At 39.2% G+C, this 14,584-nt stretch overlaps 1 protein-coding gene across 5 annotated transcripts in view; it reads left to right on the forward strand.

The window, feature by feature from the left end:
• Positions 1-14,584, forward strand: part of il1rapl1a (interleukin 1 receptor accessory protein-like 1a) — a 166,326-nt gene that overhangs the window by 14,018 nt on the left and 137,724 nt on the right. For all 5 annotated transcript variants that reach the window (XM_026145483.1, XM_026145486.1, XM_026145485.1 and 2 more), the window contains exon 2: positions 8,143-8,244. In XM_026145483.1, the coding sequence (XP_026001268.1) occupies positions 8,163-8,244 (82 nt within the window). In that variant the 5' untranslated portion in view covers positions 8,143-8,162. The remainder of the gene's footprint in view (positions 1-8,142; positions 8,245-14,584) is intronic.

The raw sequence follows: 14,584 nt of genomic DNA on the forward strand, positions 1-14,584 counted from the left end.
AGCGTGCAGATCCAATCAAAGTCCTCATTTTCTATCTCGGTTTGAAAGTTTCCCTGAAAGCTTCTGTGGCAAACCTTTTTCATGACAGACGTTTTATCTTGTCACAGTCAAGAGAGCACAGGTGGAATTAACAATCCCTCACTTCCATTAATTGTCCCCATAGTTCATGACAGTGAACCAGCATGCACAAAAGCAGCACCTCGCTTATTTGGAACTGAACCATCATTACTATACATGCCTGGATTGTGTAATAGAGTCCCAACTTGCATGTTTTCCTTCACACTTTTGTTTTTCACACTGAGAAACAGAGAAAAAAACCTGAATTTGAGAAAATTTTCTATGACTGTCTCTCTCTCATAATTCTCAAAGTCTTTTACCTAGAGGAGAAAGTGTTTTGTTTGAGTTGTCGCACTTTTAGGCAAGTGTGTTGACACTTTAAGATATACTTGGATGTCCTCTAACTTCAGATGTCAATATCAGACTGCAGTTTGGCAGATGAAGGATATTATGCTCCATGCCTAAAAAAATCAGAATCAATTTAAGCAAATCAATAACCATTTGGGGATATTTTTATTCACTTAAGTTGATGAGAGGATACAATTTAGCAGGTACTTGACTAGAATCTATTGCTGTTGCCTGGCTACATGACTCAGGCATCATGAGAAATTGATGTGTAAATTACAATGTGTATATAATAACTGTATATTTTTGTGTTGATTATACAATAATAATAATAATAATAATAATAATATGAAGAACTTTATTAATTCCTTACATGCGGACTAGAGGGATCTTATTCCAGTTAAAAGTCCCTTTTAAGCCGGCCAGTTACCAGGTTAGTGTCCTATTGTGTTTTAGATCTTTTGCAACCTGGGAACATATCAGCTAATCTGCTGACTATGCCTCTGGGGTAGCCGGGCCAAGACCTTCTCCTCTGTGCCCCAGTCACTTTTTTTTTTTATCAACGGAAAAAAATTCTTAAAAGCTAATTAAAATGAAAAAAAAGAAGAAAGAAAAACCTTAATTCTTTTTTGAGTACAGTTAATAGTTGCACTTTGGCAAATTCATTCTGCCCTTGGCTCTTCGCTAACCACATGCAGCTAACCATGCAGCAACTGGTTTGTAAAACTTGGACTATAAGAAGACTGTAAATAGAAACCAAACATGATATATCAAATATCTTGTCCCCTGGCTACAAATTCTCCATTGTTGTATACAGATATGCATTTATATAGATTAAACATGACATGCCTCATTGGCATTAAGTCACCATTTGTTGCTTTTTTTTAATTTGTAAAATAGATTTAACAGTGTACTGTTTTGAAAGAGTTACTGATAATTGCTTTACATTTCAGCATGCATATTTACTATTATAAACTAAAAAAAACCCATGTTTGCAATGAGGAAAGAATATGTTAAATATAACATAACGCCTACAGAGTTCACTGAACTGCGCTGAATCTTCACTGATGCCAGAACAAACTGTGCACATTTGAGCTTGTTCTTGCAATGTAGCAATTAGAGCAATAGCAAATCAGAATAATATAATAGCCACCCATCCATCCACAACCTGGACAGATTGCCAGTCTATGGTGCAGAGTAAAAAGTGCTTTAGATGAAACTTGTCAAATATCACATCAAAATATAAGGCACAACATTCATCCATATTTAAAATGTTCTATGTTTGTGTGCACACCCCAGTTTGTTTACCATTCTGTGGAAGTGGTGTGCTTGCATTTGCCAGTGTTTTTAGTCTACCTGCGTGTCAGTTGTGGTCCAGCAGCCCCAGTGGGGTGTGTACACTAAATGGGTGAGGAGAGCGTTGGCCCCTGCTCTCCATCAAAGGCAGCATTGACTAGAAGCATAAGGGCGTCTCTGTGGCCAGTCATCCTTGGACAGCTGACAATGGCCTGGGCATGGGAGACCTGGCTGAAAGCAATCAACAACTGCAGGAAAATGCTTCTCTGCTGGTGGAATGTGTGTGAAGTCAGACCTCAACAACCCACGGCCTTTACTCTTGACCGATCATGAGCAAACGGCTTTAGTTTGCCTTGAAGCTCTTCTAATTAATTATATACACAGCACTGCATTTTATGTGCTTGAATGTGCTTTTTACGTGCATGTGCAGTCTCCGTGTGTTTATGTTCGAAGTTCAGAGAACAGCAGGGGTGTGGATTGGCTCAGGATCGTGTGGTAATTAATCTCACTCAGTGAAGAGGTGCGTGTTGGGACTGAGGCAGGGCATAGCTCACAGCACCTTGCTCGTTAGCTCTAACCACCTATGGCCAGCCTCTGGAGATTAACGAGGGCTGGTCATGGTCAAAAGCGGTCAAATGTGTTTCAACGAAAGCTCACCCAGTGTACCACCGAGCTTATTTTTTATTCCGTGGCAGTGATTCACATTACAACTGCACAATGCCGCTCATGGGGCCTGACTCACACTGTGACACATCTGGCAAACAGCAGAGCAAACACACATGCGCGCAGATGCCACATTGAGCAACATGAGGAACAGGTAAACATACAGTAAGCATAGTTACAGTATGCTGTGCCATTTACTAGCTATCCCAGCATGAATCTCTTTGACACAGTGACACATAGAAACACCTATGACTCATTCAGTTGTGCTTGTCTTGTTCATCTTCATCTGGCTGCTCTGCTTGCTGGTGTCGCATTTGATGTTAGCGTAGCTAAATCTACAGATGAAGAGAAATAACGATGAAAGTTAGAGAGCTGCATTTGCACACAAATTCACGTGTAATATTGATCAAAAAGCACTTGGCCTGTGTGTGTGTGTGTGTGTGTGTGTGTGTGTGTGTGTGTGTGTGTGTGTGTGTGTGTGTGTGTGTGTGTGTGTGTGTGAAGGATTAAACCCTTGTATTTGCAGCAGTGGGATACACTCATCATCTATTCCTGAGAATAAATTGTCCTACCTGCACTTAGCAGAGACCGCTAATGAGAGACCCCTGTGCTCTTTCTTGAAGAACTCGTCGTAATCAACGTCATACCTTGTTGGATAAATAGTCTAGGTTACATTTGCCTCTTTAAATGTTCACTTTTACATATGTTATCTGTTTCCCATTTTCACTTGGACCGTCTATTTTGTTATATTAGAAACAGTAGACGACATAATGTAGAAGTTAGAGCTAAAGGGAAGCAGCGGGGATAACTCCATAACTCCACGGACGCAACAAGATTTGGTCAGAGTCACGTCTTATGATGTACTTTACCTAAGACCACAGCGTGCTCTGCCTTCAAATTGGATTAAATCTCTAAATCACATGATCAATCACCCATGGCTTTCTATGCCAAGATGGCGGCGTTTTCCTTCTCTCTCTTAAGATGGCATAACTTCATCCTATATCAGCAAGGTGTTTTTGGCCTGTAAATTACGTGAATTTGTGTGCACTGCCTTGAGAGATAAGAATAAATTGGAAATGAGAATAACATACTCAGGTCTGATGGAAGCACACACGCACACACACATAGACAACATGAACAGAACAATGGGGGTGTGTTAGCAACCAATAGCCTGAGGTGATAATTGAATTTGGGAGGAGATATTGCTATCCCGTAAGATACAGTCCCGTAACAATGGCAACAGACACTAAATTCCTCTGCTACTTTGTCAGGGGTGAGTCAGAAGGTGGTGGGCCATGCACCTCATTTTCTGGTAAAAAACAGCAGGCAAACGGCATGTGTGCTACTGTGGGTGATGATGTGTGCATGCTTCATGCATCGCTGAAGCGTGGATCTCACGCCATGCCTCTGTGTGTGCCTCCTCAAACACACCTGCTCCTGACGCCTCAGAGAAAAAGCTTGGCTCTTAACTATACAAGCAACAGAGCAGTGTCATATTAGAATAAACGGATAGTACATATTGTGATTCACTTACATGCTGTACTTTTATATATTTTTAATTTTTAAAACCATGAAACGTTTTTTATTGGGCACTTTGAAATTACCTTTCGAGCTTTTTTCTTGTCCTGGATGTTATATAGCTTAATACATTCAGAAGAAGTCGGTCAGGCTAAGAAATGTTTACATTGTATGTTTAAGTCAAACTCAAACTTTCTTTGTTTTGGGACACTAACCATAAAAGTGTTATGGTGTACGTTTCCACTGAGCATCATAAAATGATGAATGAAGCGTCGAGGATTGCAAAAACATTTAATAGAGTCTACACTAAGGTAGTCAAAGAGCTGCTTTACTGAGTTTACATGTGGATGTCTAATGTGTGTAGTTTCACTCAGTCCTCAGTCTGTCCTAAAAAGCACGCTGAGAATCTGTCCTGTGGACCGTTCTTGTTTTTAAGTTCCTTTTTTAGCTCTTTTGTGTTGGGTTAAACAGAGGTGACAGGAAATGAGGTGGGTTTTGGGTGTTTGTATGGTTTGTTAGGGGCTGCATGTGAAATGCACAATCCTTCTCTGTGTGTGAGGATAGCAGGCTGGTGATGTCATGGCTGGCAAGGCCCAAACTGAGATTGTGAAGGCGTAACGCGACCGGGATTCAGAGCAGGGTCACTAACATTGTTCTGTTGAATTAGGCTGTAACGGAGGGGCACCTCCCCATACTGCACAAACCCGCCTGCCAATCGTTTTGTTTAGTGAATCAACTTTTTACAACTAATTACGGTTTTGTTTTCTTTTTTGTGCCAGATGCCAACGATTGAGAGCTTAAAGCAAAAATATTAACAGGAATTATGGGTGGTTCTTTGTGTCTGGGGGTGGGCGTCCGGGTACACACCGGCTCACTCCTTGGCGGCCGCTTATCAGGGCCTGGAGCCTGGGGCTCGCTCGGGCCACTTCGGAGGTGGGGTGCCCCCGGCCTCTCGGCCTGGGGCTCGGTCACTCAGGCACAGCTGGCTGCCGGCGGAGCTCACGGGCGCGTCACTGCAACTCCCCCTGGCTTCTGCTCCGCGGCTGCTGAGTGAGCCCTCATCTGGGACTCTTCTCAGCTCTTACTGAGACAGTGGCGCGGCTGCCCCTCTGTTGGTCTTCCTTGGTCTCTTGTGTTCTGGGGGCCTCTGGATGTCTGGAGTTTTGATCTCCTCCATACCTGCTTCATACCCTGGGGGACGGGGCTGTGGCTCCCCACACTCCCTAGCAGATCGTTACATGGAGAAACCTTTGGAATGCAAGCATGCTGATCCACACAGGTATACACACAGGTGTACACACAGGTATTCACAGACGCGGACTACAGCTTTCTTGGCTGCTGCCTCAAAGCACACTGTGCACTGTCTATCTTGCGTGCTGCACAATATCGTTTATTACTTAGTATCTACTGATATTTACTGCTAGCTAGTTTATTGTGATGGTGCCGTTTTTTTTATTATGTTGCTCTTTGTTGTTTGCTTTCTCTTCTGTTTTTTTCTCCATACAGGTGACCCAGGTGGTTTTTTTTTTGTTGTTTTTTTTTTTTTTCTTTCTTCCCCCCCTTCTCACCGTCTCTTCTCCCCTTTGGTTTTCTTTCTCTCCCTCTCTTTCTTTCATTCTTTCTCCCTGTCCTATCCCCCAGTCATGTCTGTCCCGTTTGTAGGAACTGAAAATAAAATAAATTCATAATTATAATAAAGGTCAATCAAATGGACCAATATGGCAAGGCCATGATGATCCACTTGGTAAAATAAATCCGCTTGGCATCTTTCTTGGCCTTAAGACAACAATTCTGATGGCTAAAGATCCGAACGGGACACAAAAAAAAAGAAAAAAAAAAGGAATTATGGGACGATAGAGACCAGAGTTAAACTGATCATTTTATGGTTACATGGTGCTCATTTTAGCCTCCATGACAGTTGATATAGCAGAATGCTTTAACACTGAATACCAAGCTGATCACATGACTGCAGACCGCAGAAATACAGTGAGGATACAAAACGAAAGAGAGACAGCAAGCTAACTATAGAGTAGAAAAAAGAAAGGTACAGTATGTAAATAAACTACCACGCCGTGACAGTATTGAAATCTTTCTCTGTGCATGTGGTCCCTTGACTTTTCAGTTTTTTACCTTTTTTGTTTATTTTTTAGCTTCGTCTCCCTTACTGTTTTAAACTTAAACAGTACCGCTGCATTAGTTGTGGAATAAGTTTATCTTTAAAGAGGTATAAAGCCATTAAGACTACTATAGTCTGGGGATATATTTCGGATAGGTGATTACATAACCATAAACCATCATGGAGTTAGAGCTGAGGCTAAAAACACACATTCACAACTCTCCAGCTTATTGCTATTAAAGAAACAAAAAAAGGAGGAGCAAATCAGCTGTGGTGTTTCACAGGAATTTTATTGGCATAATGGTGTTTATTGACTGAGAGTTGTTTCCTAGCAGAATGTGATTGAGGAGCAGAGAAAGAGCTCTTTTTTAAAGTAGGAGCTGTGAGTGTCGTGTAAACACACGCTGAGAGAGGCCCCTTTCATTAGCTATGCTAATCTGCAGGGCACGTGACTAGCTGTGGATTCCAAGGTCCCTCCTGGCTCTGTCTCTCTTATTTTTTGTCTTCAAAGAGCCTATCTTTTCATTTCAGGTTCATTGGGTCAGTTCTGTGTGTGTTGTTTTCTTCATTTCTATGCAGTTTGATTGAAAGAAACATTATCGAGCTATTGCTCAATCTTCCCATCCTGTCCTAAAGAATTTTGGTTATCTGGTACTAAAGACATACTCCTACACAAGTAGATATAAGAGTTTCTTTGCACCACGGAGTTAACTCTCGCCCCTCCTTTGTTATCCGTGCTTCAAAAGAAACAACACGAGGGATTTCTGTCTACCTTTGGATAAAACATAGGAAAAAGGAACTAGCAAGGAATAAAAAAAATAAAAAATCTTAGACGTGAAAGAAATTGAGCATTTTGGGAATTAGATTTCACATTCTTGCCATGAGTCAGACATAGTAATAGGGAAGCAGAAGCCAGCAGCTGGCTAACTTAGCACTAGACTTAAAATAAGGCATAAGCTCCTTTATATTTCAGTAACATTTCATTAACGGTTCATCAATATGTTTTATCTTATGTCATGCCATTAAAAAGCCTAAAACGAATGGAAATAGGAGACACTTTAGAAGCTTTTGTTTCTGGTCTAAAACAATGTTGATCTTAAGGAAATTATAATTTCATTATAATTTAAACAAGGCTTTCTTGTCCAAAATGTCATCCTCCTAACAGCTATCAGGTCAGCAGCAGCTTGCTGGGGGTTTGAGTCAAATTATGTTTTAGCCAGAAGCTAAACAAACACATTTCGAGACCATGCAAATGCACTCTATTTTGCACCTTGCATGTTTACCACAGTTCTGTAAGCATTCATATTTAGGCATGCAAAAAGGGGGTCTTAAGATTATCCTAATCCTAAACATGTCAGTGGCAAATTGGGTGATGCTAACAGGTCAAATGGTAACTAATTTACTTCCTAATTGTGATTCTTGTTTGATGTCTCGAAAAATTTATTACATAGATGAATATTGGCATGAGTATAACCTTTAAGCTAATAAACAGTTTCTTTTTAAATTTATACAACAGCTGTAGCACTATTTCAGGACCTGGCTATTAAGGGGTAATTACTACATGTTAGATTATGTCATTTACTCAGAGAAGATGAGAGGTAGAGAGCGAGTCACCTCCATTAATTAATATAATAAGCGTCGATATAAGGGGTATAGGTGGGATATTTCCTACATCACTTTGAGTCAGAAGGTAATCATTTTAAATTGCCTTAAGCTCCCACCTCCTCCCAACCCTCTCGGTTTTTAATGAAAATGGCGATTAAACTGGTCGTTCTTACATATGTAATTATTTCTTTATTGATTTGTCAGCATCTTATGGAATGGTGTTTCATAAAATATATCCCTTTAATGATAACTCGTCTGAATTTCAACCACGAAAGAAAATCAAGAATGACCCCCCCCCAGGGGAATGTGGAAATTGGTACGTTGATTTAAGTGTGTGAGTATGTTTAAGTTGGTGTGCAAATATTTGCACAAAAGTGTGTGTGTGTGCACGCTCTCTTTAGTTTTTGCAGAACATCCCTCTGCACTGACACTTACTCTTGTCTAGTAGTACAAAGAGGTACTTGATCTCATGTAATGGCAGTGACTGATGGCTCTTTCTCTCTCTCCTGCCATCCCTATTCCTCCTCCTTCGCTCTTTTTAGGCTGTGAGGACGGGGGGAAGATGAGACCTCCCAGCCCTCTGATGATCCTGCTGTACATCACCCTGTCCAAGAGTGTAAAGGTGGTCTCTAAGAGAGGCTCAGGTATTTTACTCCTATTTCTTATGTGCATGCACAGCCTCTGTGTCGCTGTTTTCATGCATGTGTGTGAGTAGACTCCAATGTTTACAACTGCTAATATTAATGGTTGGCGCCACTGGCTGATTTAATTTGAAGACTTATAGTCAATTTTTATGATTAAATTGTTTTGTGTAGTTGTTTGTTAAGTTCTGTCGGTGCTAAATATCAATATTCAAGAATTTATGTTGCAGTTATTATGACTATTAGACTGTGTTCAGCCTGTGAAAATGTATTGTTTCTTGATAATAATTGAAAATAATCCACCACTTAATTCTGCAGTTGTCAAAAACTGGTAATAGATAGGTAATTGCTAAGAATCTAACAATGGAAAGCAGTTCCTGCTTTTATTTTTTTGTATTTGTCTCTAAGGTGAGGAGTAGGGCTGCCACAAACGATTATTTTGATAGTCGACTAGTCACCGATTATTTTTGCGATTAGTCGACTAATCAGATCATGCATCCATTGGACATAAAACTACAGCTTATTGCACCAGCAGCATCTGCTCTTATATAACTATCATTAGCTTACAGCTTTAAGTGTTTAAGGTATGTGCTAACTAAAAATAAAGACAAGATGATAGTTTATTACATTTTAATGAAATTTGCAGATTGTTTCGGTGAAGTTTAATAAACTCCTTGCTACACCGGAGTATATTCTCAAACATCTCACATTTCTGATAATCAGCTGTCTGCTTGACGTTTATTCAGCTGTGTAAAAACTATAACTTTAATCTCAGCCAAACCGATTTACTCAAAAACAAATAAAATACTAAAAAAGGCCAAACAATAACATTTTTAAGTTATCTAAGTGACTTATATATGTTTAACCTGAGTAGCGAAAGACGGCAGTGGGTTTGAAAACGATTTGCTGGGAGTCCGGTGTTCTCACCGGATCTAGTAAGCCTTGCCCCCGGCTAGCTATCGAGCTAGTGGGTAACAAACGTCTCCGAAAACGTCGGAGCGCTTTTGAAAATATGTGGTGTCTTGATAAACTGAGCAGATATTTGAGGTTTACACAGCTACATTCTCGCCTGAAAATATGTTAAACGTTTATTTTGTGACCCAGAAAGAATAATAAGAGTAACATTAAAACTAAGTAGCTGCCGCCATTGTTGGAAACTGAGCTGGGCTGCGCTATGGATTCTGGGCAGTGTTGCCAACTCCTCAGTAAGGAAAATCGCTATTGGTTGTCCTAAAAGTCGCTAGAAGTCGCTAAATGACGTCATCGCCTAATTTGCATAATTGGTTATGCTAATCACACACAAAGAGTTACTTTGTGTGTGTGTTTATAAGTAGTTTTAAACCTTGTGATCCACAAAACAACATAAGAGTAAAAGAGTAAAAGAAGAACTGACTGCGTTACAGCACCCGCTGCTTGTTGAGAGTAAAAGTGACACGCGCTTTCACGTCTTTTTTGAAAACTCGCTAAATATAGCGACAAAGTCGCTAAGTTGGCAACACTGATTCTGGGACAGAGCTACTTCTTCTTCGTGGTTTAACGGCAGCTGGCATCCTTGTACATGCAGTGCTGCCATCTTCTGTTTCAGTCCGTTATTACACTCTTAAATCCTACTACTTATCCCTGCGTCTTTTGTGATCTTACAAAGCTTCAAACGATTTTGATAGGAGTATGTGACTTGACACACAGATTTATAGCATAATGGAGAATTATCAAGATCTACCTCAATAAAAAAAAGAATGACAGCTTCCAAATGATCTAACTGCTCAGTGACTGGGTCACCAAGGGTTAATATGAAACTCATTATGGCTCTAAATGCCATCAAACTGAACATCAATTGTGAGGAAATGCAAAGGTCAAAAAAGAAAATAGAGAGCAAAAAGACTGAAAGTAGAAACCTTTCATGACATGAAGTCTGGGGTGTAAGGAAAACAGCTGACACTCAACACTCAATGTAGAGCTTGTTGGCGGTGTTGGTGATGGTCAGAAAATCCTTTCAAACATTTATTTGATGTCATTTCTACATTAAACAAAATACTTTTCTATTGTAGCTACTAATCTAGCATTAATACTTGCTTGAATCCAGAAACACATTTGTTTCATATCTATGCTACTTAAGCAAAGATTCAGTGAATGAATCTTTAGGATTTGAGAGAAGAAGAAATTCATTGGTTCTTTCTCTGACCTACTGTGAAAGTATGAAATGCCTCTTAGTATAGCATGAACACCATGACGGTGGTGTCCACAGCTGTCTGTGTGCATGTCTGCTAGGAACTGTAATCTGTTGGTCTTTGTGTGCTTCTGTTTAGCTCTGTGTGGATGTACTGCAGCCATGCAGGCATGTCTGAAGATTTAAAACATGACCTTTAGCTTCTATATTTATAGGAAAGCACACTCCCTGGAGTGAAAGGGCAACTTATCAATGAGTATATGTGCTTTAATATCCAGTAACAGGTATTGTCAGTGACACAGAATGCAAAAACACTAACCTACTAATATGAAGAAAAAATAATAAGAATGAAAACAGGATGCGATCTTTACTATGCAAACCACATTGATGTTTACCAAGTAAAATCCTGATTAGAATTCAAATGTGTGTTTTTTGCAAAAGGAGTTATTTTAGAAACTTGTTGGCATATTTGACTAATCACCAACATGTTAGCTAGCCAGACGGGGCAGCATGGGCTACAGTAACAATCTAATAACTTGCATATATTTTATGCATAATTAGGCCGTTCTCAGAATTGAATCATTTCACTCAATAAAAATGTGTTAACTGAAAAACCACTCCACATAAGTACACTTGTTATAGTGTCAGCACAGGTATGCACAGTCTATTCAAAATAATGATTTTACCATTTTGATAGTGAGAATATTTTAACTTGACTGCTGTTGTGTCCTGGTGGATTGTTCACATTTTTTAAATTCTACAAGAAAAGTTAATCAAAATACATTTATGAAGGTCATGTAAGAAAATTGTGTCTGCTCGTTGGTTAAACGTGCCATTGTGTTAACTTGTATGAATTATGCATCTCATTGATTAATTGTCTATGGATCTCTGTTCCTTCAGACTGAGCATCTGGGTTCTCCCAAACTGGATTTGAATGTCATCAACCCTTTAAATGGCTCAATACCACATTAATATGGATAGCATAGGTGCTGTCCTTTACCTGCTCATTGACCAGAAGCTCTGTATTACACATTGTGATAATTTAGGTGTAAAACTGGTGTCGTAAAGCCAGTGTATCAACTATACCTACTTAACTAATCAACTATAGGGCACTGTGTCTCGTATATCATCTCATTTATGTGCTGCCACCATCAACATAATGCAAGATTTCCACTATTAAATACCCCTGTCGCAACCTACCAGTAGAAAAGTACCTATTAGCAATATCTATGGGAGTGATAACAACTGATCATGACCGTTTAAATAGATGACACTAAACTACTACACTCCCACAATTAACAGGAGAGCATTACTTCAATGCAGACCCACACAATGGCTGTTGAACATCTCTGATGGAAATAGGCAGGGAAAATAAGATCAGCTTTCTAAACACCCCTTGAAAATATACGATGCATATTTTATGAGTATGCAGAATAAAAATGATAAAAATGGTACATTCTTTTACGGCAGTGTTGCATTAAAGGCATTGGTAAATGCGGCCATTAAACTACACTAAACTTTAGATCAATAACATGTAAAAGTGGTGCTTGGCCTTGTACAAGTGGTGACCTTCCTTACATGCAAATGAGTATGAAAATGATAATAAAATAGTCTATTCAAAATACAGCCAGTGTCTCAGACATTCAAAGTATACCTTGTAGGTCAAGGTGAGAGCACTTATGCATTGCTAGTGATATGTTCCACCATTCATCTTTGACTGGATAAACCACGCCCACAAAGCCATTGTTTAAATGTTGTTTAAAAAATGAATGTTAGACAGTAGGGTAAATGAATTTCAGTCGTTAATTTGATCCTTAAATCAGTTTTGTAAGTGCACAACAAATATTTTTTCTGTGTTATTATTATCAATCATTTTTCTGTCTTGTACATAATTACAAATAAGATTTGTAATTATGTTCTCTGTTCTGCTTAGAGTACAGTCAGTCAGTGAGTGACTAAGTTGAAATTGGTTGACTCCATGTTTTTGCTTGTGTGTCCGTTTTGTATGACCCTATCCACATACACTAGTACCTGTGTGTTTGTATGATTTGGTCTGTGGAGGATTTTGGCATAGATCAGAGTCAGGATAACACATCCGGTCAATCACGTATTCCTCTGGGTCCTTCGGTCAATTATTGATGGCGGTAAACTCAATATTACCTCTCAAGTGTGGGCTCAAAGACATCTGACTGACACAATGAAGGTAAGCTAGCCTTTTTGAAAGACTGCGCTCGCCTCTCTGCCAGCAGCTCAAAGGGAAGCCTGAAAGATTATAAAAAGATTATCAATTAGGTCATGGGGAAAATCAAGCTCACAAAACAGACACTGTCATTTTAGCTCCATTTTTTCTCTGTCTCACACAAACTAATGGAACATCCAGCAGTACTGAATTTGGACGGTAAATCCATCAATAAATAATGCCTTCTTTATTTGTGTTCAAAAAGAATAATGAAAAAGAGTAAATAACTCATTGCTGCAAGTTTGTAAGGATAATATTAGTGTAGTTGCTTGCATGAAATTAACATTCCATTCATTATTTACCCTGAGCAAAATTTTCTTGTTTATGCATCTGTTTCTCTAAATGGAAAATGGTGCTGAAAAATTAATCTTTTTACTTACCTATTTATTTATTGTTTTATTTTGAATAATTGATTTTGCCCGAAGACAATTAACTCAAAAATGGTTTAATTGAAAAATATATTTTCCTGCACCTTCAGCTTTGATCACTGGCTGCTGACAAGCTGAAGGGAATTGAGGTTAAAGATGAAATGTAGCGGTACAGAAGATTAATTTGCAGATAAAGCCACACGATAGGTGATTGTTTTCTGACTCAGAGGTTTGGGATATTTATCTTCTTGGCTGGAGATGAAGAGATTGAGCACACACTTCCATGGCTGCTCTCAAATTAACAAATCACCATCCCTGAACTGGGTTTTCCAAACCAGTCCAAAACAGAAATTTTGGAAGATAAAGTTTGAGACAAAGAAAGAAAAGCTTGGGCTACTCTTCTAATGAATTGTTTGTGGGGCATTCTCTTTCCGATGGGAAAACTCTATTGTTTTCATGGGGTTACAGAAAGAAGAATTTGACTCCACAACCTTGAATAGTTTCGGGTAAGAATCAGTTCTGAGGGCTTGATTAGCCCTCAAGAGATACTGTATGAAGCAACAATACAATTGATTTTTCCCTCCCAATGTCTGGGTGTCATTCCCAGCGTTCCCCAAAATCCTATAATTATTCAATGTGAAGCCTGCATTTCCCAGAATAATGAGTTTCCCAAAGGTCTGAAAGCTGTATTTGTCTCTTTTTCCCTCGCTCTTTATGGCACACTTGGTACTACTCATGCTTTTAATGACCCTTCAAGCTCAGAAGAATTATATATCAATTGGGGTAGACTATTGTTTTTGGTTTGTGTGGTGTGCACACCACACAAACCAAACTCCCCAACCAAAAACAATAGTCTACCCCAAAACAATAGTTAACATGTGGAAGCAAGTATGAGCTGTTTATACATAGATCTTATTTTTTTTTGACCCACACATGCTGTGCTCCTGCAAATGAGGGTTTGTTACTCCAGGCATTGTGCTCACCTAGGTGTTATTTTGCACTGGAATGACCAAAGTAATGCTGACTCTGCCTGAGAGTCAATACTGGTGACAGAAACAAGCTGTCCATCAAGCTCCAGTTGTCTCTGTCTTGGTCTGACCTAAACAGGCCCGCCTCAGTTTCCTGGCCACAGATCGGCCCATAAAGATCCAGACTTTAATCAGAGAAGACAGGGACTGTTTAACTGGGGTCTTAGTCTTCTTACAAACCCAATTATCAGTTTGCAGCTCGGTGAAAAAGACAATGAACGCTGCAGAAGATGGATAACAAATTTATAGACAAAACAACAAACCTCTTAGTCTGCACACTGCAACACAATACATTGTTAACTGTGTAAAAGTAAAGTAAGAGAATGGGGATAGTCAACATTACCCATGGTCTCTGAGTATTGCTGAAAGGATAGACGGATTAAGTCATTGGAAAAATAGAATTGTTACCTTGGTGATCAGTTTTCTATTAAAGCTGTCAACTGTATTCAACTATATATTTTTCCTTTAATCAGACTTCTCAAGCATGTAAAGTGGCTCTTTTTTAAAAGTTGTTGTCATGCAAAATAGTTCTTAATTTAAC

Source organism: Astatotilapia calliptera, chromosome 16 (assembly GCF_900246225.1).
Source record: "Astatotilapia calliptera chromosome 16, fAstCal1.2, whole genome shotgun sequence".
NCBI classification, from domain to species: Eukaryota; Metazoa; Chordata; class Actinopteri; order Cichliformes; family Cichlidae; genus Astatotilapia; species Astatotilapia calliptera.